A 27,002-nucleotide genomic window follows, 5' to 3' on the forward strand; every position below is an offset into this window, starting at 1 on the left:
TCACTGCACTTGCTATTTGCATGATTAGACCTGTTTATTAAAAAGTAAATGTGTCATATTCCTTTCATAATGAGTCAAAAATATTAAGCCAAGGAAACAGCAACTGTATAGAGCTTAGCCTTTAAAGTTAATTGGTGCAGGTGATAGCACACAGTGGCTGGACTTACTAACAGGTTCTGGAGAGCAGCAGTAAAATTTATAGGAACGGAACACAAAATAGTGCTCAGAAAAAAAACCCGTGTCATTGTTTGGGAAGTAAGGTGCCACCTTTCCCCAAGCCTCTACTAAACATTTAGCCCTAAGTTTGTCATTATGGGAAGTTGTACTTTAACAGACCTGAATATCAACTTCTGAAACTGTAGTCATCTAATCCAGTACTGTGCATGGACGGCTGAAGTAATTCACATCTAGCAAATCATGCCCTATTTAAATACTTCAAGTTTTGGAGAAGAGATGTTTGAAGGTCTAAATGATAAGATACTAAAAGCATTTAAATGCAAAAAGTTTTCCAGAAAATACCCTGTTGTATTGGTTAAACAAACAACAGTTAAGTTTACAGCTTTTGTAAAGGACACCCATCCAGAACACAAAACCATTTTCTGTAGAAAATAAATGTGCAGTTATAAAGAAAGCCCTTACAGTAACAGTACAGGATACAATGATTAGTGTAATAAAGGTAGACTGAGTATAATATAAACACCCAATTGCTAGGTGTTGAGCAATTTCAGCCTAGACTTGTAGCCTAGACTTGTAGCAAAGGAAAGCAACATTTCAACAAATGATGACAGTAACTGAGCTAGGGTTCCTCCATTCCCCGGAGGAAAGTGTCCATGTTAAATAAAACTAGTGTTAGCAATGAATAGTTTAAGAGTTGCAGTCTAATAGCAGCACAGACCTTCAACTGTTTCTGAAAAACTCCACCTGTTCTGCTTCCCCATCTGCATCTAAGCAATGTTGCTCTTTATCTACCTCTTACCACACGAGTGATTGTCAGTGTCCGTAACAACGGAAATTCATAAGGAAAGAGTGAAATAACACATTCTTCACCATACATTCAGCTCCCACAAATAAGGGCATTATCATAAATCACACTAAGGACACGTCTGCCCTATTTCTGGATTGAGTCTACCAACAATGTAGTGAAAGGTGTTTTTTTACACAAGAAATAACAATGAGCGCAGCACTGGGAATACTGCCCTAATAACAATGGGAACTATTTGCATTGAAAGAGCACATCTTCGGCACATTCCACTAATTACAGACAACAAGTCTTCTTGCTTGTCAGTTTTCTGCTACTAAATCCCTGCTCAGGAAGTGTCAGGTTTAATTATTTATTAATTTTAAAACATATCACATACAAGTAGCTTCACAGCTACTGTGAAAAATGCAACAATCTCAAATAAATGCCCAGGTAGTTTAAAACTCAAATTCCGCTTCAAACCATTAATAAATTCAATACCCTGAATTTCTTGGAGATTACTGCTATGTTCAGTTTACATTACTGCAGACTGAGTCTTGTTTCTTACAACATATCTAGTGTGACTAACAGCCTCTTTAAAGACTTATTGCTGCTTTTTCATAATTAGTGTCCCTCTGTACAAGAAAACCCCCCAACTGTTCACCATCCAACTTTTAAATCGATTTGTGTACTGCTCTTTAAAGTGAGGGATTTATTAACAGCAGCTAGCAGCTGCTGTAGCAAGGTGTGATGTCAGCTCAGCTCTTGCACAATTTTTATGTTGGCTCAGTAACCAACACAGGCTGAAGATCTTACTTGCTCTGTTGACATTTACAAATGCAACACATCACAGCTCTGAACAGGTAGCCACAATTAACACTTTGTAACTGAGGAGCTAGGAGTCACTACAGACTCTACTGACACAGGTCCACAGGTGAAATAAAAGCTGTTAAAGAAAGAGTATGCTATACATGAAAGTAAATAGTATACGAGGCCATGTCATCCTCCCAAAAAGTGGTTTTCTGGGTCTCTTTTTTGGGGAATTACGTACTTTAAAAAAAAATAAAAATATATAGAAACTCCCTCCCTCCAAATATATGACTTAAGAATAGCGTCTGCCAGTTGATGATGACCTAAATCAGGACTATGCAATTCTGACTGAACAGATTTAATACTGGACTGGCACCTGACACAGTAAGGATTTGTAGGGATATTCTCTAGCAACAGAATAGTAAAAAGCAAAGAAACTATTCCTGGCAGCCAACGGGTCATCCAAAGATAAAACAGTTTAAAAGTCTGTAAGAATCATGTTTTCCGAGACAGATAATCATGGTGCACATCACATATCCTGTGACTATTCTCCATTCTGCAGCCAAAATCTTGAGACAAAAAGACCCATTTGCTGCCAAACCTTTAACATAATTTTCCATGCCTTCCAATATATCTCTTATTACACAAAAGCCCTGAAGATCTCCCCATTCTAACAGCATTACTTGACTCTTTCGGCTTATTTTCAAGGTGTGAAAATGCAGTTATGTCCAAACATACAAACACAGGCTCCCAAGAGAAATATCTTCACATGAACAGTCTTGAGCACTGATTCAAGATTCTAACTCTGGGGACCTGGCACCTCCCGGAGCTGTTTGCTAGGCTGAATAAACAAAAATTTTTAAATAGCTGATCAATAAAGCATTGCTTAAGTCTGCAGTATAAAACCTCCCATGGAAGATTAACACAGAACAAAGATCAGCCCTCACACAAAAAGTGAAATATGAATTAACTTTAATTGCCAAAAGGTCACAGTTCAAAGCTTCAAAATGTATTCCTGCAGTATTCAGCTAATTAACTCGTCAAACACTGTTTAACTAAAGCCACTGACATTTACCATACTGGTCACTTTACATAAAATAACAGGGAGTTTAATAAAGTGTTTTGATGTTAATTGGCAGTCTTAGTAATGAAATTAGTCAAATTATAATTTAAATTTGTTAATTTGATTTCGATAGAAGGCTACCAACAGAATTTATTATCACCAGAGCTAAGTCACATTATGTGCTCTTGAATCTAGTATAACTTACAAACCAGAACGCCAAAGTCATGTTTATTTCAACAAGCAACAGAATCAGACTTTCTAAGATACCAGCAGACCAAGCAGCTCCCTTCACCCTCATGCCTCTAATAAGTGATTTTCACAAAATGACCACCATTTTATAGCCAAGAAAACAGATTTTCGATGCTTCACTCTACTGTCAAAAAAAAAAAAAAAAAGAAAGAAAGAAAGAAACTGTATTTTGTTACTATGTACCTAAAACAGGACCAAATTAAATTGTTCTGAAGAGCAGTAATGAAAAAAATGCTTAAAGCCAGAATTAGAAACCAAAAATTCTAAGTCCACCTTTCAGTTTTTGTCACAGATATACTAAGCAATAACAAGGAAATCAATTTTCAATGCTTCGGCTTCCCCAGCTGTAAAGTGTCAACAGTGATACTTCCCTCTGCCACAGCATGCTGATGCACCATTCACTAGTGTTTGCAAAGTACTGCAAGATGCTCAGGTGGAGGCAAGGCGAGAGACATACATCAAATACCCATAAAAACAGAGCATTTCTCTGCTCTCTGATCTACTATGCCATCAATTTGTGGGAGAAGCTATGAATCCTGAAGTCATGACTTGAGAGTCCCTCTATCTGCCAGACTACTGGTTAAAGCAGCTTTTACTTTCACACCTGGATGTCAATTCTTTTTTCCTTTAATTAACCCCTAAAAGGAGGATATTGTTACCTAGAACTGAATCACAGGGGTAACAACTAAAAGACTTTCAAATAAATCAAAGCTACCACCTTGCACTTACACTTGAACACACTAAGCATGAGTTATTGAATGTTTAAAAAAAATTGCTACATTTTCATATCTGTAATCTACTTGCTTTTTAAAAACTGGTGCTCCAGGAGCTTAAAGAACTTCTTTAAACCCAGTTTAAGTGGCAGATGTGGGAACAAAAATTGAAGAGTATTTCCCAGTGGCCTGTTCTTGCCATCAGATCAAACTCATTCAACCGACATTGCTAAGAGCAAACTTGGTATCCTTTTATGAATATGACAATACTAGTAAGCCTCAGAAAACGGTGTCATATATGGAATTTCCACATTATGTTTCTTATTTGGCAATGAGAAAACCCACTGTGATTTCCTAAATGTTTTAATGACGAACAGACATTTATTTTCGAAGTACAGTAACAGTTTTTAACTGCTGTAAGTCCTAAAGTGATACAGCATCTTGCCCTTGCATTTTCATCCACAGGAAAATACCTGTATGCAAAATTTCTGAGTACAGCAATAGATAGCAATGCTTATTTTTATTTATGTTCTCCTAAGTAAGCTTGTTGGGGAGATATATGGATGTTTTGGTTTATTCTTTTTGCATAGAAATTAAGCTCTTTAGTTCAAATGTTTACGATGCATTACTTTACATAAGCAAATGAAGTCTTGTCATAAGAAAAAATAATAGTATTTCATCATGTTAATATAAGGGAATGATACCAGTCTATCACTAACGGAAAATAAATCCTATGTTACAGACTCCACCTAACTGAAGCTGGACTCTCACCTCACCATAAAGACTTCCTAAGAAAATTCTGATTTATTTAGTGAATGTTCTCACAGAAAGTTTTGGACATTGACCTTAACTGATAGTACAAGTACACTATCAAGAATGCATGGTTAGACTAAACCCTTCTTAGCAGTTGTAAGGGATGATAACAAATCAACCACAATAACTGGATGGCTCCTACCTCCTGCCCCCCCCCCCCCCCAATCTCTTACAACGAAGAACTGTGTAAGACTGGGAATAAGAACACAATATGAATTTGAAAAATAAAAATAAATTCAGCAAAGCTAGAAATTAACTAGGATTTTCTAAAAACATTGCTTGTACTGGCCTCCCTGATTTCCAAGGTGATGGTGTGATGTTACTAAGCAATATTCCCCAATGTACTTACCTAGTTGTTCAGATATAAGTGCAGTACTAAGCATTACAGCAAAACAAAATAATTGAGGCTCTGTAAAAATCACATTTGAATTAAAAGATCCATTTAACTAAAAAAAAAAAAAGGAATACCTTCGCCCTGTTATACTACTATTACCATAGTATACAGTGAAATCTGAGGCAGACAGATTCATTACAACCACTTTTGGCAATGTATTTCAAAGTTTGATAACTAGTTGTAGGCGAGGGAGAGGTCATGGAAAGCACTGTTAAGAATGCCATTCATAAGGAACCAAGGAAAACACACTTATCGTGCACGTGTTTTCAGTATTGCCTGTGGATATATTTAAAAAACTTACTCCATTAGCTTAACTACAAACAGCCAGACTCTGAGTTGATACCATTATTTCTCCCAACCCTTGACTTTTCATAAGCACAAAACCTCATGCTTATTTCCAAATAACTCAAAGTTACTTTGTGTGGTATCAGATAAACATTGTGCTTTAATACAATAAAACAATGAATCACAAATGTTTAGCATTTCAGTACTTAAAATTAAGTCTATACTTCTATTTTCCTTTGCCAAAACAGCAGGCATTAATAGAGAAGTCCTGCAGAAACACTAGATTAAGTACTTATAATAACATTTTAGTGACCAAAGGTCAGGCTCTGGAAGGGAGAATTAATTCAATAACACTGCTAAACACTCATCTGTACTTCTGTTCTATGGATGCATACTGATGTATAGTGAGACAGAAACTAGAACTGACAAAGCAGCTGACAATGAGTTTGAAATCAAGTTCTACAATGTATAATTACAAAATTGTGATTAACTAGTACGAGAAATCTTTAAATGCCTCTCAAGACTGGTCTGCTGGGCATCAGAACAAGAGAAGCCAGAACTGCTGTAAAGTAGTGAGCAGGAAGATCAAGTAGCAAGAAACATTTGAGCACATTGGCTTCTTTTAATTAATTTTAATTTGGCCCATGAAGCATAACTGAAACATACATACCAAAGACTATTCCTATGGCAGCACAAATACACGTTTTTTCAAAATAAGAGCTTACAAAAGAAACAGGCACTTCCTTTCCATCTTTGCCCTCCTCATACAAAGAGCTACTGTTCCTTAATCCAAAAGCAATCCAAATGATTTGCTGGAATTAACTTCTAACACTGGCTAATTTGTTTTTATTCTCCTTCTTCCTCAGTATTTCACTTCCTTATTAAACAGCTGCCACAGAATAGCACTGTAAACTGGGAAGACGACCAGAAAACGCCTCCAGAGAACATTATATCAAAGACACTTCCTGCCCAGCTGAGAAGTTGGCTATACAGAGTTGTCTCCTACCTCCACTGACCCCACAAGCATCACCTTCACTGATGAACAAGTAATTATAAAGCACTAGTCTCAATCTGAAGATTACTCTAACAATCACATTACATGATAATGAGTTTATAAATTATTCAAAACAAAGCTTACATTTAAAATTAACCAACTGCACCTCTCAGTATTACCCCTATTTTCCCTAACTTCATGTAGCATTGTTAATAGTCTGTGTTAGATCAAGAATGAAAATCGGGGGATTTTCTTTCAAAACCCAAGAAAGCATTAACATAACCAGAATCTAAATAGAGGTTCTACACCAGGGCCACTAATTTTTGAAAACAGTGATGCCGAAAACCAGGAGTGCTAAAATACTAATTCCACTTGACATTCTGATGGCATCCAGCCAGGGACTCAATGCCAGAATCCACCAGAGAGCTTTATTTGATTGCTTAATTGTTTTACAAGGCCAATTCCTAGACAAGCCACACTGTAAAACTTCCACATGAGAATGTCAGAAATATTCACTTTTGCAAAGCTCAACACTACTTACAAAACAGGATACTGACTTTAAATTTATAAAATTGTACTGTGAAATTCATCTCATTAGCTTGAAGGCTAAATACCTTTTTGGTCTTTAAATAAATACAGCTCCTTCCATTCAGGGATCAAAGAACTTCACAAGCCTAACATCCGTGGTACTCCTAATAAAGCACAGACCATTATCCTCATTTTACACACTAAAAGCTAAAACAGAAGTTAAGTTTCACACCCACCGTGACACAGCGCTTCTGTGGCAGAACTGCTTTCAGTACTGAGCTCTAATGATGAGGAGAGATAGGATTTTGAACACAATAGTTCTGCAGCATGACTAGTGAGAATGTTCCTGGCACTGTTACTCACTACAGTCACTGCCCTGTTTCTTTTACACCCCGCCTCCCTTTCTCTTGAAATCAAACAGCACCTCTAAAAGCAATCTTGGACAAGTTTTATTATAAAACTTATCTAGTAAAATCTGGTGTATATGAGCTTTTGGTCCAGTTCAACTAAAAAAAAAAAAAAAAAAGAAAAAATCAAAAGAGCACATGCTAAAGGAGACAGGAATAGCTAGAAGGTAATATAATCCGTTCATATAATCCGTTCATGACAATTTACCCAAAAGGTCATAGTAATGACTCTCAGAAGCTGTTTAAAAACAAATAAAGATTGTTTTAGTAAAGGTTATGCAAAACATCATTATATGTTCAATATTTTTAGTGTAAGTGGGTTCCTACCCCTTACTGCAGTTTTGGGTTCTCTGGTCACAATCCCCGCATTCATTTGGCCTGCTCTTCTCCATCCCATTCCCCCCAACTCATGAAAGTCAGCACTTATGGCACTCATGGCAATTCATGGACACACTGACAGACACTGTCCTCACATTCATTCATAGTCCTATTTTAAATTATAAGGATTTAGCAGCAGTTCATAAAACAGCTTATCTGTCAGTCATATGTAAAGATGAGCATACCCGCCCCTGCCCCCCGCAAAGAATCACACCATAAAAATCTGCCTAAGGAATAAACACAGAAATCCCAGATTCTTGCCAAAACACACTTAGACTTTCTTCAGACGACAGACGTAAACATGTAAGTTATATCAAACAGCCAAAGTTATCTCTTGTAAAAGCTGGTGATCTCAACCTATCAAAGTGGTTTGGCACTACGCAGGGCAAAACTTCAAACCAGCTGTAAACCTAAAGTTGAACTTCCTGATATTTCAGGAAGACTGCACAAACGAATGTGAAGCCCCCTTTGTGTTTCCAAGTCTGTCTGGCCCTTTTCTTTTAATGAGTTAAGCACAGTCATGCTAACAGCATCAACGCCAGAGGCACAGCACAGCTATTAACTTAAAACTGAATCGACTGTACGCTTTTCAGAAGACATTAACCTGCTGAAACTGAAGTTTCAGCCCTTGTGAAAATGAATTTATGTCTGTCTTCATCTCAAGTCTCACATACAAAACACAGAGTGCATGTCGGGCCAGCTCATAGCAGCTGTCTTGCTTCTGGGCCAGTTATTCCAAGTTCAGGCTTCTATAACACTTCCAGACACCCCTGAAGACCAGCAGTCTCCACCACTGAAAGAGGATTCACACTGGGTTTACTATCTTATCTAAAGACGACATGTTTTTACTAGTATGATATGCATCTGGTTGCTACGCTCTTTGCAAAGAAAACCAACAGACAAGCCTTTCTTTGATCAACGTGCTTGCTGAACAGAACAGATTCTAACATTATGTAATAGAAAACAACTAAGCACATGCAAACATAATGGATTCATTACCGATTAGGGAAAATGTAAAGTGTTTAATCATTCATAAATCTATTCTCATATGCATGGTGAACTGTACTCAGCCAAATAAAGAATGTAAATACAAAGTACAGACCTGTTACACACACGTCTCGGAGAATGACTAAAGCTTTCTTTGTATTTTTAAATTAAAAAAAAAATCTAATCCTAACTTTTGTTCATGAAGATTACTACAGAGGAAATTTTTATTTAGGGGAACATTTGTAATAATTGTTCTCTTTTGATTTACATGTTCAAGTACATTGCTGATATATAAAATCCAAAAATCAAACCAAAAATCTAACACACCACTACCTCCCCACTAAATAAAGTTAAAACTGGTATTACGATGAGAAGGAGGAATACACGCTCTAAGAGCTGCTAGAAAGAGAGATGATACAGAGAGGAAGAAAACCAGAAACAACATCTGAATTGCCACAAGCTAGCATGGGGTATAATATGTTGCAACATAACGTATATGACTACAATGAATAATACAGCTATTTGTGCAATGGCTTTCTGTACAGCTTCATATGCCATAAGCTTGCACTGAATGGAAAACTACTTATGGATTAACCACCTAAATAATAGCTGTAGTTTATTACATGTAGTTCTAAATTACATTTGAAGAATAAAAAGAACAAGAACTGCTCATATATATTTTTTTCCCCCTTTTATAAAATATATGTCAAAAGCTGCTAGGTTGTACTGCAGTATTTGACAAGTAAGTACAGGCAATAATCCCAAGTCTTAAAGATTTTTACAGGTATAACTCTTATATTACAAAAATACTGTTTTGCATACATGTGCAGGAGTTGACAGATGTTCATATGCAAATGAATCCAACTACTAAATTGAGGCCTGAATTATATGAACTTTCATGTAGCAAGATACTTCAATCCTTCTGAAATGCCTGCTTTGTGGATTTGCAGTCATTTGCCTATATTGAAACATTTTGGTTTCCCTCCTGCGGGTTAACAAGAACATAAGTCAAAGCAAACAAGAACATGAGTAGCAAAGGAAACTGAAGTACAAGTAAGTTTGATCAGACATACAAGCTGAAATAATACTGGGAAAAAATCCTTAGTCAGAGTTGTCAGTTTCATTTGTAATAGGAACAGGAGGGGGAAAAAAGTGCTTCTCTGAAGTTGACAGTGACAGCTTCTCTTGAAACATCACACTGACAACCCAGATTGTCCCAACCATAACTATATCTGGTAGGAAAATCCACCCTCTCGATGGCTATAGAGACCTGAATGCGAACAAGCAGAACTCTCCTTCACTCCCAACCCTTCAAAGCAAAGGTTAGAAACCAGTTCTCTATTGCCTCAACCAGTAAAGTTAACCAGCGACTCCTCTTCTGCACAGCACACACAGCATCCCACAGATCACCTTACTCCACAAGCATACATCATCAGATTATATGAGCTAAGGATTTAACCCAGTTAATTCAGTGAACAGGATCATGTATCTTTATTCTGCAAGACTGGACTTCAATATACCGAGGCTACGGATACAGATGATCCGTGCAAGCGTAGCTATGTACAAGAAGATATGTGCGTGTATTCTTCATATATACGTATTTATAGATACATACACACATATACACAGAAAGATACCACTTCTGGTACAGGAAATCCTCAGGACACTGTTCACTGAAGCCTGGGAGGGTACATGAGTTTCCCTGGTTTTATTCACATGCTTAGGCATCTGCTATTGACCGTTTCTTGAGACAGAGACTAGGCAAGGTGGCTCTTTGGTACCGCACAGCAGAGCTGTTCTTCTGTTCTCATCCCCATGGGTTCCACAGTCTGGACACCACTAATTGTCTCTTTTCATACGAACACTCTGGGAAGTTTAGGAAAAAAGACCTGGAGGAGGAGAAGGCTTTACAGGTAAGTGCTACAAGACTGTTCCAGGCAGCAGGGAAAGCAGCAGGAGCGCATCTGCTGGCTGAGGAGTTCGGAGTTCTGGAAGAGGATGGAAGAGAAAAAGGCAGACAAGGAGGAAGGGGAGAAAAGGCTGGCATTCTCCAGCACTTCAGGTCCGCTTTAGAACACAGCTATAATTTCAGTTATGAGCTAAAGCCTCCGTTTTGAAAATATTTGAACTCAGTGCATTCCTATTTCAGAATTTATGCTTAGCTCACCCAAACAAAACCGTATGCAAAATAATACCCAGACTGCACTTTCCCTCGCATTGTGCAAACAGTTAAAAAAAATTAGGCAGTCATTAGTCACTCAGATTATGCAAGAAGGCACACGGGGGGTGGAGGGGGGAGGAAAAAAAAAAAAAAAAAAAAAGTCCTACGGTAGCCACACATTCCTAGAATGCCAAGGAAAAGCCTGGGCGCTCTTCACCTTGCGGCGATCGCAGCCACGGCGCGCACTCCCCGGCACCGCACGGCAGCAAGGCGTGGGGGGGGGGGGGGGGGGGGGGAAGCGAAGCCCCCGGCACGCCGCCCCGGCCCCCGGGGTGACGGGGCCGCCCCCTTCCCCGCGGGGAGCTCCCCCCGGAGCCCCCTCCCGCGGGACCCACGCCCCGGGGCCACGCCTGCCCGCCGGCACCTCGGCGGCAGGGAGGCTGCCGGGGAGCTTCCACTCGCCCCGCGGGGAGGCCGGCGCTGACAGGAGGCCGGCCCCGGGGCAGGCCGCAGCTCACCTCGGTCTCCACCACTTCGTGGTAGGCGGGCGGCGGGTCGAAGCCGCCGCCGCCGCCGCCTCCGCTGCCGCCGTCCCCGTCGCCGCCGCGGGGGCCCTGGCCGCCGGCGGGGGAGCCGTGGCCGCCCGGCGGGCCCTGCCCGCTCTCCATGGGCTCGTAGCCGCCGTAGTGGAGGCCGGGCCGCTCGTTGGTGAGCAGCGCCACGGCCTCGTTGATGTCGTTCTTGGCCAGGCGCAGGGCCTTGCGGATGGCGGCCGCGTCCGAGAAGCCCATGCAGAGCAGCGTGGTCATGTGCTGCTCCTCCTCGCTCTCCATGGCCGACGCCGCGCCGCCCCGGGCCGAACCGGGCCGGGCCGGACCGGACCGGGCCGAACCGGGGGAGCCGGGGGAGGAGGGGGCCGCGAACCGAGGGGCGCCGGGCTCAGGCGCTGCCCGCCCCGCGCGCCGCCATGTTGACGGGAGCGCCTCTCCCCTCAGCCGCCGCCGCGGCGGCCGCCCCCGCCCCCCCGCGCGCGCCCTCCCTCACACACACACACGCACGCACGCTCGCTCCCTCCCTCCCTCCCTCGCACCCCCTCCGCCCCGCCCTCAGCCCGGAAGCGGGCAGCCGAAGCCCGGCTGGGGAGCGCACGCCGAGCCCGCGTCACGTGAAGAGGGGAAGGGCGGGAGGGAGGCGCAGCGCGGGCATGAATGGACCGGCAGGGGAGGGAGGGGGGAGGAACGCGAGGGAGAGACCGTCGCCACAGCAACGGGAGCGGGCGGGCGTGGCCGGCCGGGGTCACGTGAGGGGGGAGCGGCGTTGCCAAGGGAACGGGACCCCGGCCGGAGGGTGGGGCCCGGCGGTGCCTCAGCGGCCGGGCCGGCCCTGCGCGGCGGAGCCCGCCTAGCGGGAGCCGGGCTGCCGGGTGTAGGCTGCCCGGCCGGCCCCCTGCCCGCTGCCGGTAGTTCCTCCTTTAATTACGGCTCTTCCTAGTGAATAAGTCCGGCGGGGGCCCGGCCGGCGGGGCGGTGACTGGGCTTTCGCAGCGAAACACGACAGGCCCGGGGGGCGAGGGGAGGGCGGGAAGGCGGGCGGGGGCTGGCGCCGCCGGTGGGTCTCTGTGGGTAAGGAGCGAGAGCGTCGGGCAGGTGTCCTTCTCTGAGGTGATGGGGGTCGGGTTTGATGCGAAACGAAGTCCTGGCCTCTGCCAGAAGCTCCTGCCCTGCCCGCGCTTGTGGGTGGCAGCTGGGCAGCGAGTCCTGGGACGGAGGAGGTGTTTTGGGCCTGCCCCAGCGAAGGATGTGGTTCACAGGAGTACACCGCACCGAGAAGTTACTGTCAGACCGCAGGCTGAGCGCTGCCGTCGCTGCCAGCTTCCAGCTTATTTCTCTGTAGAAACGTGTTCTTTAAGCATATCATATAGCAAACGGAGATGCAAATCCATACAAAATGAAGCAGAGTGCAATCAGATAGCAAAAAAAAAAAAAAAAATCTAAGAGTTGCTAGTGCCCAAAGCAGAAAATAAGTTGTATACATTTCTTAAATGCTCTTAGTGAGCTCTGGTACTGCATAAAAGTCAGTAGATCTGGGTCTCCTGGCAATCTCCCAGGCAAAATTTATCACCTCGTTTTAACAATGTCTTTTCTATGTCCAGAGAAGAGGAGGAAGGAGGAAAGGGATAAAAGATTTGTCAAGATCGGGGCTGATATCTGCATATACACATTTGTCTGTGGAGGCTCGTGTTTTCTGGCAAAGTATTTTGTGTTAACAGTGGCTGACATCACTGAAAGCACTGGGGCTGGGAATCTAGACACAGATGTCTGAAGTCTTGGATACAAATCACATTCAGCGTAAAGGAAACATGCAAGTGTAGGGGACACCAAGAGGATTTAGGTGTCTAACTTACATGAACTTTCACAGCAAAGTGTCTGTCTCTGCTCTTGAGTTTGTCCGTAGAAAGATGACAAACTGATCGATCTGTCTGTTGGACTGGCCAGGTTTCGGGTTAATTTTTAGATTGCAGTATGCCACCAGTGGTCTCATATTCCTTATATACTGACCCAAAAGGTAATCATGACTGCTTCATCTTGCTCATTCACCTCTGATTTTGTTTTTTTTTTTTTCTGTAGGCTGACATTCAGTGGAATGGAGGTAACATACATATGACTCTGAACTTCAGCTTCTGGATCTAAGGAAGGTCTTTCATTCACGCTGATCTCCAGTTGTAAAGAAACTGTTATGGCTCAAGCTTGGCAGGCTGCAGAAAAATTCCAGCACTTCAAAGACATCAATTAGTATGCTGAATATTGACTCACTGCTTGCTCACGTGACCAACATTTAAATTACACTTTCTCATTTTTTAAGCATATTATAAATAATGTTTAATCCTCACAACCTGATGAAGTCAGTTGGCATCATTTTCCCCTACTAATGGAAGAAAAGTTTGTAGGAAAAAGTAAGATATTTTATTAGATGTCATTACTGCTTTCAGGTTTATTTCAAGGAAGTGCTCCTATAAATTTGCGCTGAGCTAACTAATGAAAACATACCAAAAGTAATGGAGGAACTGATTGTAATCCCAGGTGACTAAGAAAGAAGAGAATGCTTTACCGTTAAGTTACCTGTGCTCTATAGTTCAGCTGTCCTGAAGGAAGTTTGAAGAGAATTTGAATTTACCAATATGTAAGGGTAACACTTGGACACAGCAGCTCAGCATAACTGACAGTGAGGTGTCAGTTAGTTTTTACAGACTTCACTGACAGCATCTCCCTTGAGACTGCTTAAAGGACAAGATTGTACGTTCCAGCTTAGTGAAGGAATGGGTGCATCTTTTTCTAGAAATTATTCAGCCTGGAAGTCCCAGTTTGCAAATGTTTTTCATGCATTGTCACTTCAAGAAAAGTTGCAGGGAGAAGCTCAGCAAACTTGTCTAACTGAGAACAAGAAAAGCAGCGAGTGAGTCTTTCCTTCTGGGGCACCAGGAGGTGCAAGGAGACAAGGGAAGGAAAGAAATTGAAGTGGGGAACTAATTTCCTCAAGATCTGCCTTTGGATAACTTGGAGTTTGTGCTTGTGTAGTTGCCAGTTTGATATGACATGTTTCCTAGTTATTTGATTGCGTTACTTTATGGAAGGTAGTTACTTTCTAAAGAATGCATCATATGTGTATCCTGAAGCATGTCTGGACACGAGGAACCCCTATGTTACGGAAAAGAGACATTTTGGAACAGAAACAACTGTTTTGGTAAGTGGTCATGCTGTGACATTGAACCTGACTTTTTGGGTTGACTATGGTGTTGCCAGGTAGCCTAAAAATAGAGTTTGATGAAGAATTGCCATCACTTCTGCAGAGATGTTACAGTAGGAGTGTTTGGTTAATTTGTCTTTTTAACTGAAAATGCTTTTATGCTTTTCTTCTTGAGCCTGTTTTAAAGCCAGTCCTGTGTTTACAGCTTTCTCACTATTTAAACAGCGAATGCAGCATTTTCTCTCAAAGAGAAACAGCTGTATTGTTCTGGTGGAACATACACATGCAGCCAAACTAAAAGGTGACTCTGCCTTGTTGAACTTGGAGGTTTCCCTTTTTGTTTACAGCTCTTGGGGAATTCCAACCAAAATCTCAGATGTAATTGGAAGACATGCTTTGCCACCCTGATTTTGCCTCCCTCTCTGTTGTACCTTCCCAGCCACGATTGTTACATATATACTTAGAGACTTTGATAGAAGGGAATGTAAAGTTTATTATGTTGCAACCAAATCTTTAATTTCATGTACATGTTTTACTCAGGATAAGAGTGTCTTTCTCATATTTTGTTAGAAGTACCATAGAAATATATTACCAAGGGAAGCTTAGTATGAGCTAAAACTTACTGTTCATAAATCTTTTATAAATAATGACTAAATATGGGAAATCAGGACAAAATTTAATTACAGGGCTCCACCACTATATGGTACCTAAGCACAGAAGGAGTTGTATGAAAACTGGAGTTACAGTAGCTAGAAGAAATCCCTCTGCAGTTGTCGCATGAATGAGGAGGGGGTGTGAGCCTGTATGAAACCCAGCTCCTTCATTTGGAAGGGAAGAACACTCTTTTTCTCACTGGTGTTAATGGTTTGGGATTAGGCACCTGATATAGATGGATCTCAGGATTATACGAAGAGGCTTCTATCCTATCTGCCAGATGAACAGAAACACTCTCCCCAGGCTGCAGGGTAAATGCTTTTCTGTAGACTTGAATTAGATTAACAGAAGAGGCAGGAAAGCAAATGGTATTCTCTTGCAGGAAATCTCATCAACCAATGGAGACAAAAAGGTAACTTGCTGGTAAGAGGTGTCTTGTCCCTGTACCCCTAAACATACCACGCACTGACAGGAGGAACATGTTTACAAAGGTTTCCCTAATCTTATGGTTTGGATGGGCAAGACACTTCTTGCTTTTTAGTATAGCTGGCTGTTGAGGCAAAGGAACTCTTTACTACCTGAAGAAAGAGTATCTGAGATATCGCAGAACCCAGCTTTTTATAGTATTGCAAAGAATTAATTTAGGTTTTCTGGAGTGACTTTATCTTTCCTTCCTTCCTTCCTTTTATTCCTTGTCCCACCCAGTCTCTTCCAGTTTCCTGCCTCTGCTTTATTTATAGCTAAATGTAATAGGTGGGTTTTAAGGAAGTGCCTCAGGGACCAGATAGTGCAAATCCCCCTGAATTATTGAAAATCACATTTCTTATATATAGATATTGATGAATGGTGTTTGGTTGCCTTTAGCAGAGGGGTTAAAAGCATTTGTGTAGCGAAGAACTTACGTAAACCCCCTGAAAAGTGCAGTTGCAATGGACAGATAACAAAGTAGATGCACAGATGCATTTGCCTCCTCAGGGAGCTGTGCAGCTTCACAAAATCCAAAGATTTTAGCAGACACAAGAAGTGTGTGAGTCTATTTACGAGCACCAGCTGACAGATTCATGCAGTATACTTTTAGACTTTGTCTGCGCTAGGAATTTTTGCTGCCTTCACAGCTTTTGGCCAGCTAGAAAGGAGATTTGTGCTGGGGTAACCGCCAAGGCAAAGCCTGCTGTCAGCAGTGATTTGCAAAGAGGCAGTTTACCTTGGTTTCAAGCTGGGACTCATGTACACTAGTAATCATAATTACAATATTTAGCTTTAATACAGTGCTTTTAAGATGGGTATCTAACAAGCCTTATAGGGGGATGGAGGGGTATCATTAGCTCCTCAACATGTATTAATTTTTACAACAGCTACAAACCATAGTGGGGCTGAAAGGGAAAGAAGAAAGGTGAACAGATCTTGTGGTGTTGATGTGCCTCCTCCAGCAAGTCTGTCCCTGTTGTTATTCTAGCGTCTGAAGGGAACAGGAGCTGAACCATGACTGTTTTTTCTGCAGCAGAAGCTGAGTACCCGCTGGTCTCCCGAATACAAAAATGAAGTTTCATACTGTTTCCCTTGAATGGAAGCAGCATGACGTGAGCGTGAAAAGAGTGGAACAGTATGTTAAGGGAAACATGACTGAAAGGCGAGAACAGCTGACTCCAGGGGCCGAGCAGATCTGCCCCCTCTGCTTCACTGTATGGGTTTGTTTTCAGCTCTTCAACTCAGACTGTCCTGTGGGTCTCACAACACATCTCCACAGCTGTGGGCTGGAAAATGAAACAATTGCAAGGAGGTTGTTCATTCTTCCTGAAACAAGCTTCACAAGCTGTGGAAAATGAAAGCTAAGGGTGAACTTTAAAACAAGCTGAAAGCACTAAGATGCAGAAATGCAGAGTGAAGCCATTCAATAGAGTCAGATTTGGAACAGAGCCCTGAAAAAACCTGCAGTTATGACTAATCCATTTTTCGTGTGTGTGGTTGTAGGTAAAATCACTTCTTTTAAAGATCATTTCTCTCGCTGTGTTGGTTACAGTTCTTTACTGTCATTTTAGATAAATGACGTGTTGACATGTGAGTTCAGAATCAGATGAACTGCAATGACAGAATTATTTCTGATGCTGGAGTGGCCCTGGCTGAGCTGCTGATGAAGGGGAGAAACAATACAAACAGGATATTCAGTGTCAAGCTGCAGGGGCACCCTGAGAGACCCACCCAGAGGCAAGCACTTGAATGCTCACTCTATCCTTCAGCCAAGTTAGCTGAGGAAACTTGACGTAATAGCATACTGTAGAGCTCAGTTTGTGCAGGACCGAACTCATGCAGTGACATTTTAGAAGCGAAATAATCTGAAATGGAAACTTCTGGTGTTCTTGTTACACTGAACAAGTCTGTGAGGCACCATGCAGTTTTACAGGGTAGCCTTTGGGTGCTTTTATTTTGTTCTCAAATAGTCCTAGCCTTGCTTGCCGATCCCTTCTCAGGAATCCCTCCGTTCCTGTGATATAGAGCCACTGATGTTAACACACTGCTGTAAGGAGGGGAGATGTGGTATGACACTCTGTGTTTGAGTGTAATGGCTGTTGTGATACCAATCCAACATTTACAGACTTTGCAGTCTTATAATCAGTAGAGCTGTGAATAGGAGTATGAATTGAATGCAAACAAGCAAGAGACTGTGGAGGGGAACAGCATGGGAGACTATTTAGGCAGGTAGGAAACAGTACAGTGAATCCAACACTGATGGGATATGCTCAACTTACAGACTACATCAGTCTAGCTAAGGGCAGCACGGCGTGGCGACAGTGCTTGTAGTAACACGCAGTACTCTGAGGGTGAAGGCTGTTTTCTGTAGCACGTGTGTATCTGATATCCAGGAACAAAAGCAGTTGGCGTTCCCTGGTGTAGGCTGAAATGTGGTGCAATGTGATAGAACAACAGGGAACTCCTTGCTGGCTTTTTGCCCTGTGCAGATTCCTTTTGAATTAGGTTTTGACCTTTAAAGCAAGACCTGCTTCTTCAGTTTCTCATTGTCTAAATTCTGCATTGAAGCTTGAGAAACAAGTCTGTGAAGCTGGAGAATTTTTTAAGCTCTAATTATTGAAACACAGACTAGGTAGGAAGGAGTCTGCTGAGGGAGAGAATCACCAAATGGAAACTGTTTTACAGATCTGGTGCCTTTTATTTTTTGTTTTACTCTGTTCCACAGCAACACAGGCCTGTGTGGTGCTGGGCATAAATCAGCACAAAAACCTGATTTATATTAAAGACTGGTCCACAACTCCTCTCCTGCTTTTAAGAGGCACCTCTACCTCCTGATCAAAACACCACCTTGTTTGTCCTCAGTGATGTGGAAACCCGAAGTTGTGTTCCTGCTGCCAGGCTTTTGTACTGGAGCACTGCAGCTGCTTGGCACCAGCAGCCCCATGCAGGAGTTCAGGGGTAGGAGAGGCAAAAACCACTATCCTGACTAAAAATCTGGAGGTATTTAGGCAGAGGGACTGTGATGGAAGAACCTCTTTCATTTCTGAATTTCTTTAACATTACCATTGCTTTAGTTGTATTTGCACAGGATTTCTCCATTTCTCATTTGAGCAGATTCTGTCATTTCATGCAGATTATTAAGTGCAGACTGAAGGGCAGCTGAAACTGAAACTCAGCTCTGGGTAGGAGGCAGCAGCCATTCTGTGCCGGAGGAAGGCCGTGGTGCTGTGCGTAGGGATCTGCAGGTGGGACTAAAGGGGAGGTGGAAGCATGTGATTATTTTTCGTTCAAACACAAGGCTTAAGTTTGCAGAAATACAAGAGGTTCTTCAAGGCTGTGAGAGCCTAAAGCCTTGGATTTCTCCTGCCTCATCTGCCTGCTGGCACGCACAGCCATGTTGTCCCTTTTACAATGCATTTGATCTGTCAGTGACTCATTTGAAGGCTATCTTCACCAGCAAAGTGCTTCAGGGCTGAGTCGCACCCATCTATCAGCTCTGTTACTGTACCCTGATATCAGCTACTCCTTTCACTCCTAGGGTGCTCCCAGCCTTTGATCTGTTACCATACTGCAGCAACAACATCCCTTTTAATGCTGGATTACATTATGCAAGGCCATCATCACTCCACAAATGCTGCAGTCTCTGCTGCCTGTGTGCTGCTCTCACAAGTACATCCATACTTTTTCTCTAAAGCATGAAATAAACTCTTGTTCTCCTCAATCCCCAAATAATCATAGTGGAAATCACTTTACTACAAGATGGCAGTTTCCGTCATACACTACATGGAGGTATAATGATATGGTGAATTCTTCCCTCCCTTCTCCCTGTTGCATTTGTCTGGCTGCTGCTTTTAAAAAACTATGAGGCAGGGGCTGGTTCTATGGGCTCTGACTGGTCTGTAAATCCTAATGTTACTGAGGAGTGATAAATCCTGTCCTGCAGCAGGAAGTGCCCTTTTGCTGGCCAGGCTGGATCTTGTTTAATTTGAGGTTGATTCTGCCAAAGCTAGAATTCCACCTCACTGGAAAGAAAGGTGCTCTGTGTGCAGCAGGACTGAAAACACTTTCTGTGTTTTACAGTTTTTTTACAGTGACAAATGGGCAAAAGCAGAGATAACTCAATAATTTAAAACTTACTTGCTTAAAATCATCTAAATTCCTAGTAGTATTGGAAGCAAGACCAGTAGCAGCATCTGAGCCGCTTCTGCTGGAGATGGAGTTGGTGCTTATCAGATGACCTAGCAAAGCCTTCCTGACTTGTAGGATTTGGGGCAGGAACTCTGGTGTAGGAAACATGCCTTCTCACAGCCTACAGAGCAGTCAGTTCCTGCTGTTGTGCTGCAGATCAGTGATGAAACTTGTTTAATCTGTACACTCAAGGGTGAACCTTGGCTGGGCTATGGGGTGGAGGACGTGTTTGCTGCACTAGGTCATGCAATACAGGGAAGGCTGTGGCTACCTAGGTGTTTGTTTCCTGATGGGGTCTGGCCAAGTATCTGCAACACATCCCTAACACTGGGCGCCCTGACCACAGTATGCTGATCCTAACGTGATTTAATGGTGACGAATCACTCTCCTTCCACTGGCCAGGTTGGGCTTGTTTTATTTATGCCTTAAACCCCCTCCTCTCTCCCACACTGCGATCTGTGCAAAACTGCTTGGCAAGTTAGAAGCTCTGCCTGGTGTGTGGGCAGGAGAAGGGCCACAGCCTGGTGCAGAGAACATGTAAGATGTGGTCCAGGCTTGTGGGGAGAATGAGGCGGGGACCAGAGGTGCCAGTCCTGTGCTCAGTTCATATGACTTGCCCAGCCTGCTTCACAGATTCATAACTACTGATCCTTGACTATGTTTCAGGCCTGGCCTACAGTCACTAATTGTCAGTGTCCTGGGGCTTCTTCCAGGTTTTAATTGTCCCTATTAGTATGATGGATGCTGGAAATAAGGACACATTGGAGAAGGGTGGTAGTGTTTTCGCTGCTGCCGTTGTTGTTGCTGGAGCTGCCATTAAAGCTGCTTACTGGCATTTGCCCTCCCGTGAAATGTGTGGGTGAGCTATTTATAAATGTGCAGAGAGATCCTACATCTCCAGCTTGTGCTAAAGTAATCCCCACCAGGAGGAGAGAATCTGTCCAGGACTGCAAAGGAAGTTAGTGGCAGAGCTGAAAATAATCCACTTCTTCTGAGCCTCAGTGTTGTCTTTACGATGGGGTGGATTTATGGAGGCAGGAGCAGGAGTGGAAAAGCAGCATACTGTTTCCCCATTAGCTCTCTGTTTTACAGCATGATTTCCCATCTTCAGGGTGAAGAGAGGCACTTTTCCTGCTGCACAGCCCCCTCTCCTGTCTTTCCCTCCCTCTACACAGCAGATGCATGCAGCTGTCCTGGGCTGCATTCAGCCTCAGTCTTAGCTTGCTTTTACTCTTCCCGTCTGGAGTGGATTCAGCCTGGTGTGCAGGGGGGAATGGCTCTTTTCCTGGAGCAGTCCAGTCCCAGGCACACAGGAGTTAGTCTCTGTACTTCTCAAGTATTCTTCTGAAAGTAGATTTTCTTCTGAAAGCAATTTGCTTTCATTATTCCTCTCCTGTAAGGTGCAGATTACCTCACTCTTTAAAGCATGCAGTTTCTTGAACAGCAGGATTAATATAGCTGGATTTCTAGTGTATCTGATTGTCTTTTACCTTTCCACATGTGGATTTGCTGATGACTAATAACAGACAAGCTTCTCAGCCTTGTCCTCAGTGGGAACATGATTCTTCCGCCTGACTCCCAGTTTTTACAAAACTGAGGGAAATTATCTACCTTTGAGGCCTGCACCTCAGTGTCCAGCTTGGTTAGGGCTGACCAAAGGACTCAAGTAGGATTAGACAGACACAGACGCACCCCAAATGGATAGCATGAACCCAATTGCCACAAGAAACAAGGCTAATGCCATGTGGTTGCAGTGAGAAAATCAGACTCTTGCTTTCTTTCCCTGCGAGCTCCTGGCATGCTGGCTGTATCTGCAGGACACACTGCCCTCTCTTGGTCCTAGGTGGGCTCTGGATCTGAGCTGAGCAACCTGCCGTTCCTGAGTGTCCGGGTGGCCAAGGGACGATTGCTGGAGCCTTGTGGGGGAATCTGATATGTGCTGTGATTTATGAAGTCGGTCAGAGTTACAGACTTTGTAGGTGATTCCAACATCCCCTCCACGACCTCACTGTTTTTTTCTTGTAAATGAGAGTTTTAGGTAAATGTTGGAAAATCATAATTATGATATAAACATTTCGGAGAATTTACACTTCCAGATGTCATGGAGTTGTGGGAGCAATCTGGGAACAGAGACTTGTTTGAAAGAGACATCTCTGACTTGATCTGAGTGGTACCCTTTGGGGTTATGCTAGCTCAGAGCCTGTCCCTGGCTGCTGCTGGAGTGATTTAGTGTGAAGCTGAGCACTGGACTGCTCAATACAGGTATTTTAACAAGTGGGATTTAATGGTTTCACATCAGCACATTTCTGCTACGTGTCGTGCTTGTTCCTGCCCTTGTGTGGGTTATTTTGTACTGGCAGTGTCTGACATTGTGTTTAACCTTTTTTATGTCCTGGAGAACCTCATTAATCTGCACTATCTCCTTTTGGATTACTGAAATTTCATGTTACAGCAAGATGGGGGTGGGGCTCGGAAAAGTTAGCTGTTTTTCAGAGCGATTGTGTTCTTTTGTTTTGTCTTTTGTCAAAATAATTGTTGTCAGCAAGAAAACCCAATGTGACTTGGAAGTGTATGTACTCACTGCGCGTACTCTTGCAGGAGCAGCAGATGCTTGGGTCAGAGCGCCCCAGAACAGTGAGTATCCTGGAGCTGCACAAGTTGATGGATACACTTTCATCTAAATGCACATGGAGCCATAGAGCTAGTTCTAAAAAAGAAAAAGATGCTGTGATCCCAAATGTCTCACCTTTCTTACTTGTCTTACTCGAGGAGTCACCTCCCCTCACTGTGCACCTCCCGTGTGGATTGCAAATCTCCCCGTGTGCCTGTAGCTCTGTTTCTCCACCATCCCAGTACTGCCTGCTCTGCGCTATCACTGTCTGGCTCCCCACAGCTGGGAAGTCCCCGGGGACTATGCCCACATCGTGAGTCAAACCCTAGGCAAAGTCAAAGTCTAAACACCTACACAGGGAGTGGGAGAGCTGGGTTTTCTGCATCTTAGGGGAGTTCAAACACAAGTCTCAGAGACTGCCTGAAACCACAAGCTGCTGGGGAAGGCTTGGGCAGGCTGAGGGAGGGCTTGGGGCACTATTGCTGGGAAACAGAGGGATAGCGTGGGGCAGCGTGGGGCAAAGTTACCCCCGTGAGAAAGCCTCGTGTGCTCGGACAGGAGCAGCAGGCTCTAGACTCTGCTCTCAGCACACTTTTGCTAAGATCCTGAGGAGACGTCTCTGTTTTACGAACCCACTGTCCTGGGGCACAGGACACTTGCTGAGCACTCTGCCAGGCTGGTACTCTTTCTTGTGCTTTTAAAAGGAAAAAATTGCTTCTGATCCACAGTATCCCACAGCAGGGAGTGCCTGCCCTTGAAGAGCATTCCCAGCTCCAGATGTAAAGAAGCCTGGCAGCACATAGTGTTCAGAGGAAGAGGCATCCAGAGTGATGGCTCTGCTTGCTTGCCTTTGCCAGTTCCCACTCCAAGAAATATATTTTTTATGCCTAATGCTTACTAGGGGGGCTGAGGCACCTCATTTGGGTTTCTGAATCCTGGAGGGGGGCTGTAGGTGCAGAGATACATTGGGTTAACATGGAACTGGTTACGTGACCAGCTCTTGCTGTCCTGTGACAGCTAAAACCACAGCTTTAGCATATGCTGGCTAACAGAGCTTGGCTGACATCTGCCCCCATAATGCTGGGGAGCATGGGTCAGCCACAGTCCCAAAGCACTGAGGTTTCTTTGCACTGCTCAGACTGATGATGTCTGGCATGTGGGTTTGGTGAGCAGGAGAGAAGCCCCATGCCCACTTCTTGACCTTGCCTTTTCCTCTGGCAGCCCATGGGTTTCCTCAAGCCATGGGCTACACCTGGCAGCCGTGGCCTGTGGACCACCAGAAGTCAGATTATGGTGGAAGGAGTTGGGGTGCCAGGAAGGGGTACCTTTCAATGAAAAAACTTCAGCACAGATTTGCCATCATGGGAAGAAATGGCTTCTATCTCGCTGGATCTCCCCTGCCTCTGCTTCTCCATCCCTCCTTTAAGGAGGGTGTATGCGTCACCTCTGTGGTTTCTGAGGTTTGTGACATCTTTTTTGGGAGTCTGCCATGCAGTGACTGCTCACGTGTGTTAGTGGTCTGCTGGCTATGTTGTGATTTCCTTACTCCGGTGCCAGTAAGAAACCAGCCATCTGAAAGTGGAAAGTTCCTGCCTTAATGCCCAGCCTCACTTCTTTCCGTGGCCTTGCAAGCTCACTGCTAGCAGTAAGCTACTCTGTGCTGGTACTGTCTGGCTGGGCTAGCTCGAGGGAAAGGCACGCTCCAGGCCTAACTGAGTTCACTCCAAATCTCCACTTGGTATTTTTATAGTGATTTACACCTTTCTGAGGTTGGCCCTTTGAACCAGAGTTTTCTTTAAAACCAAAATGAAAAGGGAGAGCTGGAAAAACAGCCAAGGGATTTTTTTTTTTTTCCTTTTCTTTTTTCCAATTGCAACAAGTGAGGTTTTGAAGACAGCTTTGGATTCCTGCTGGCCAGTTGCATGAAGGACATTGTATATGTGGCAGCCTCCTTGCTGAGTGATTAGCTTGTGCAGGTCTGGCTGTCTGTGACCAGCTTGGGCGAGTCCGCAGGTAGCCACGGGGAAGTCCAGAGCGGGAGCGTGTGCCTTCACGTAGATTATTTGTTTTGCAGTTCTCACGCTTCAGCTTGACCAAAACCATACCCTGACCTTATAGCTACAGGCAAGATCAAAATGACTTAGCAACTGTTATTTATCCACTTACATTAGTCACTCATGTAATTACGAGATAGAGAGACATGCATTTTACGCTGGCCGTGGGTGACCGGGCGGGAGCCCTGCCACCGCGGCAGGCTTTTATTGCTGCCACCAGAGGACACTGTTGGATAGTCTATAGACCCCTCCCGGCCTGGCAGCCAGCGTTTCCCTTTCTGGTTTGTCTCAGCTTGATCATCCCCCACTCCCAGCCTCAGCCTCCCTCCCTCCACCACCCTCTGCTAAGGTCGCTGGCCTTGGCACTCCTTGCTCTGGCACTGGTTTCTTTAGAGCTGTTCCCTGCAAGCCCGGCTATTCGTTTTCCTCCGGCAATTTTATCGCCCAAGATCACTGTGCTGCAGTATCTTAGGTTTCGGTCTGTCTCTCCTCCCCAGAGGCAGGTAGCCAGTACGCCAGTTTGCTGGGAGCGTGTCAAGGACCTGCATCGAGCTGTAGGACTTGGCATGCTCGGGACCAAGAGACATAAGGCAGATGCAACCTGCCTTGAAATTTGGAAGCACTTGGGGTAGGGATTTGGGTTTGGGCCTGTTTGAGAGATTAAGTTCAGTCTGGGTTCAGTCCACTACAGTTCCCCATGTTAAAAAAATGTCTGATAATTCTATTCCCTGTAATAAGATTGAAGTGTAAGATTCATTGATTTTGAAGTTAGTGCCTTGATGGTTTGTGCAATAAGACAGACATGTCATTACTTGCTTAAAATAAAAAAAAAAGTTGTCAGGTTGGTTACTTTTTCAGAGGGAAGAAGGCATTCCTTAAGGAGCCTGAACAGGTGGGCATGTGAGTGATGTGGGTTCCTGCAGGTTTTCGTCTGAGAAAGGCAAGCTGAATTACTTCTGTGTGAAAAGGGCCTCCTCTCAGGCCTGATCGCTGAGCCTGGGCTTGAGGCGAGGCAGAGGGGCAGTGTCCATCGCTGCCTGTGAGAAGTTCCTCTTGGCACCCCACCCCAGGGGGAGCAGCTTGGCTCTGCTGGCTCTCACATAGGCAGCCTTGGGGCTGGGGGAGTGGAGAAGCAACTGTGAGCCTTGTCTGGGGACCATCACTCATGATGGCAAAAATTGATTTTGCTCCTCACAAAGAGAGGGCTTCCTTCGGTCCAAACTCAAATGGACAAAATCACTCTTGACTGATTCTCTGTGGTTAAAGCCATGGTTTGCGCTTTCCCTAGGGCCTGCTTCAGTACTGGCTGCCCTCAGCTGCAACTTCTCGAGACTTTTGGAGTCACTTAGCAAAGTGATGGAGAATTGGACCCTGCCCCAGGCAACACACAGACATTTTGCAAGGCCTTGTTCTGAATGTAAAACTGCTTTGTCTTTGAAAAGTTTTGGGATGATTACCATTTTGGGGGGGGGGAAGCTCCTGTGTTTTAGGATCCTCCATGGCATGAGGTATGTTCTGATTTGCAACATTGCCTGGAGATCAGACCGGGGTTGTTACCATCTACTGTTATGTCTTTCACTGCTAACACACAGATTTAGAGGAAATACGGATCTGTATCTCTGTTCATGTCATTTAGCATAACTGCGTTGAATTCGAAGAGTTTAGTCCAGCTGAGAATCTGGTCCATCTTGTACACACAGGGTTTCTTTTTATGTAATGGTGTTTCTGCAGACATCTTTGCCAAATGCTAATAGTGCACCAGAGAGAAAGTTCACGCTTGTGCTTTGGTGAGAACTAGCGTGCCGAAGAACTCCATGCATTGTGCTTAGACCAAGAAACAGGTCTTCAAACACCTCTGTGATGGGGAAAGATTTTTAGCTGGCAGTTTCCTTTCTGTTCAGGAGAAGAAGTGCCTGCAACAGTTAGTGTAGGAGAATTTAGCTGGTCCGCTCATGAGCTTTTTTATATTTGAAGTGTTTAAGAAAGGGGATGGTGGTTTTAGAAGTGAAGAGTAAAAATGGTCTGGCAGTTAAGTGATGTTTAAGGATGAATGTAGCGTAGGCAGCGTTCCCTTGTAATATGTCAGGAGGCGGGAGGCAGCAGTCTGTATTAATTATGCTTACGGTTAGCAGCCAATGCCTGTGCTTCAGCCGGGACTAACTGTGCTGATTATGATTGATTGGAATTCCAGAGAAGACTCAAACTCAGTGTGTATTCTCAAAGGGGTGGATAAGTATGCTGAGATGATAATAATAATAATAATTCATTAAAGTTTTATATTCTTTATGGTGCTTTGTCCCCTGCGATGGTAGAAGCATTTCTGTAATCCAGAGTGTGTTGGAATATTCCTGGAACATTTCTTTCCTAAAGAGTATTCTCATTCAGAAGAATGCTTCAACTCACTGGGAATGAAACTGTTCTGCAGAGCCCCAGATTTCATGTGCATGTGGCAGCCTGGGAACTGATGGAAAGAAAGGGAAGGTGCTGAAACTCATAGGAGAAAACTCCCTGCTCCCCTCCATCCCATGTTGCTTCCTGAAGTG

At 43.9% G+C, this 27,002-nt stretch overlaps 1 protein-coding gene and 1 long non-coding RNA gene across 9 annotated transcripts in view; one reads left to right on the forward strand and one right to left on the reverse strand.

The window, feature by feature from the left end:
* Nucleotides 1-11,746, reverse strand: part of USP24 (ubiquitin specific peptidase 24) — a 65,839-nt gene extending 54,093 nt beyond the window's left edge. For 3 of the 8 annotated variants that reach the window (XM_041127665.1, XM_041127664.1, XM_030032049.2), the window contains exon 1: nt 11,259-11,746. In XM_041127665.1, coding sequence (XP_040983599.1) covers nt 11,259-11,573 — 315 coding nt within the window. In that variant the 5' untranslated portion in view covers nt 11,574-11,746. Of the gene's footprint in view, nt 1-10,194; nt 10,419-11,258 lie in introns of those variants that run through there. The other 5 variants (XM_030032051.2, XM_030032050.2, XM_030032052.2 and 2 more) reach the window with 4 other exon arrangements.
* A 268-nt stretch (nt 11,747-12,014) lies between these two features.
* The window catches only part of LOC115349173, a 150,293-nt gene continuing 135,305 nt past the window's right edge, over nt 12,015-27,002 (forward strand). The window contains exons 1-2 of the long non-coding RNA XR_003926016.2: nt 12,015-12,199; nt 13,368-14,481. This is a non-coding gene — a long non-coding RNA (uncharacterized LOC115349173). The remainder of the gene's footprint in view (nt 12,200-13,367; nt 14,482-27,002) is intronic.

The sequence above is a fragment of the Aquila chrysaetos genome, chromosome 12 (assembly GCF_900496995.4).
Source record: "Aquila chrysaetos chrysaetos chromosome 12, bAquChr1.4, whole genome shotgun sequence".
In the NCBI taxonomy this organism is placed as follows: Eukaryota; Metazoa; Chordata; class Aves; order Accipitriformes; family Accipitridae; genus Aquila; species Aquila chrysaetos.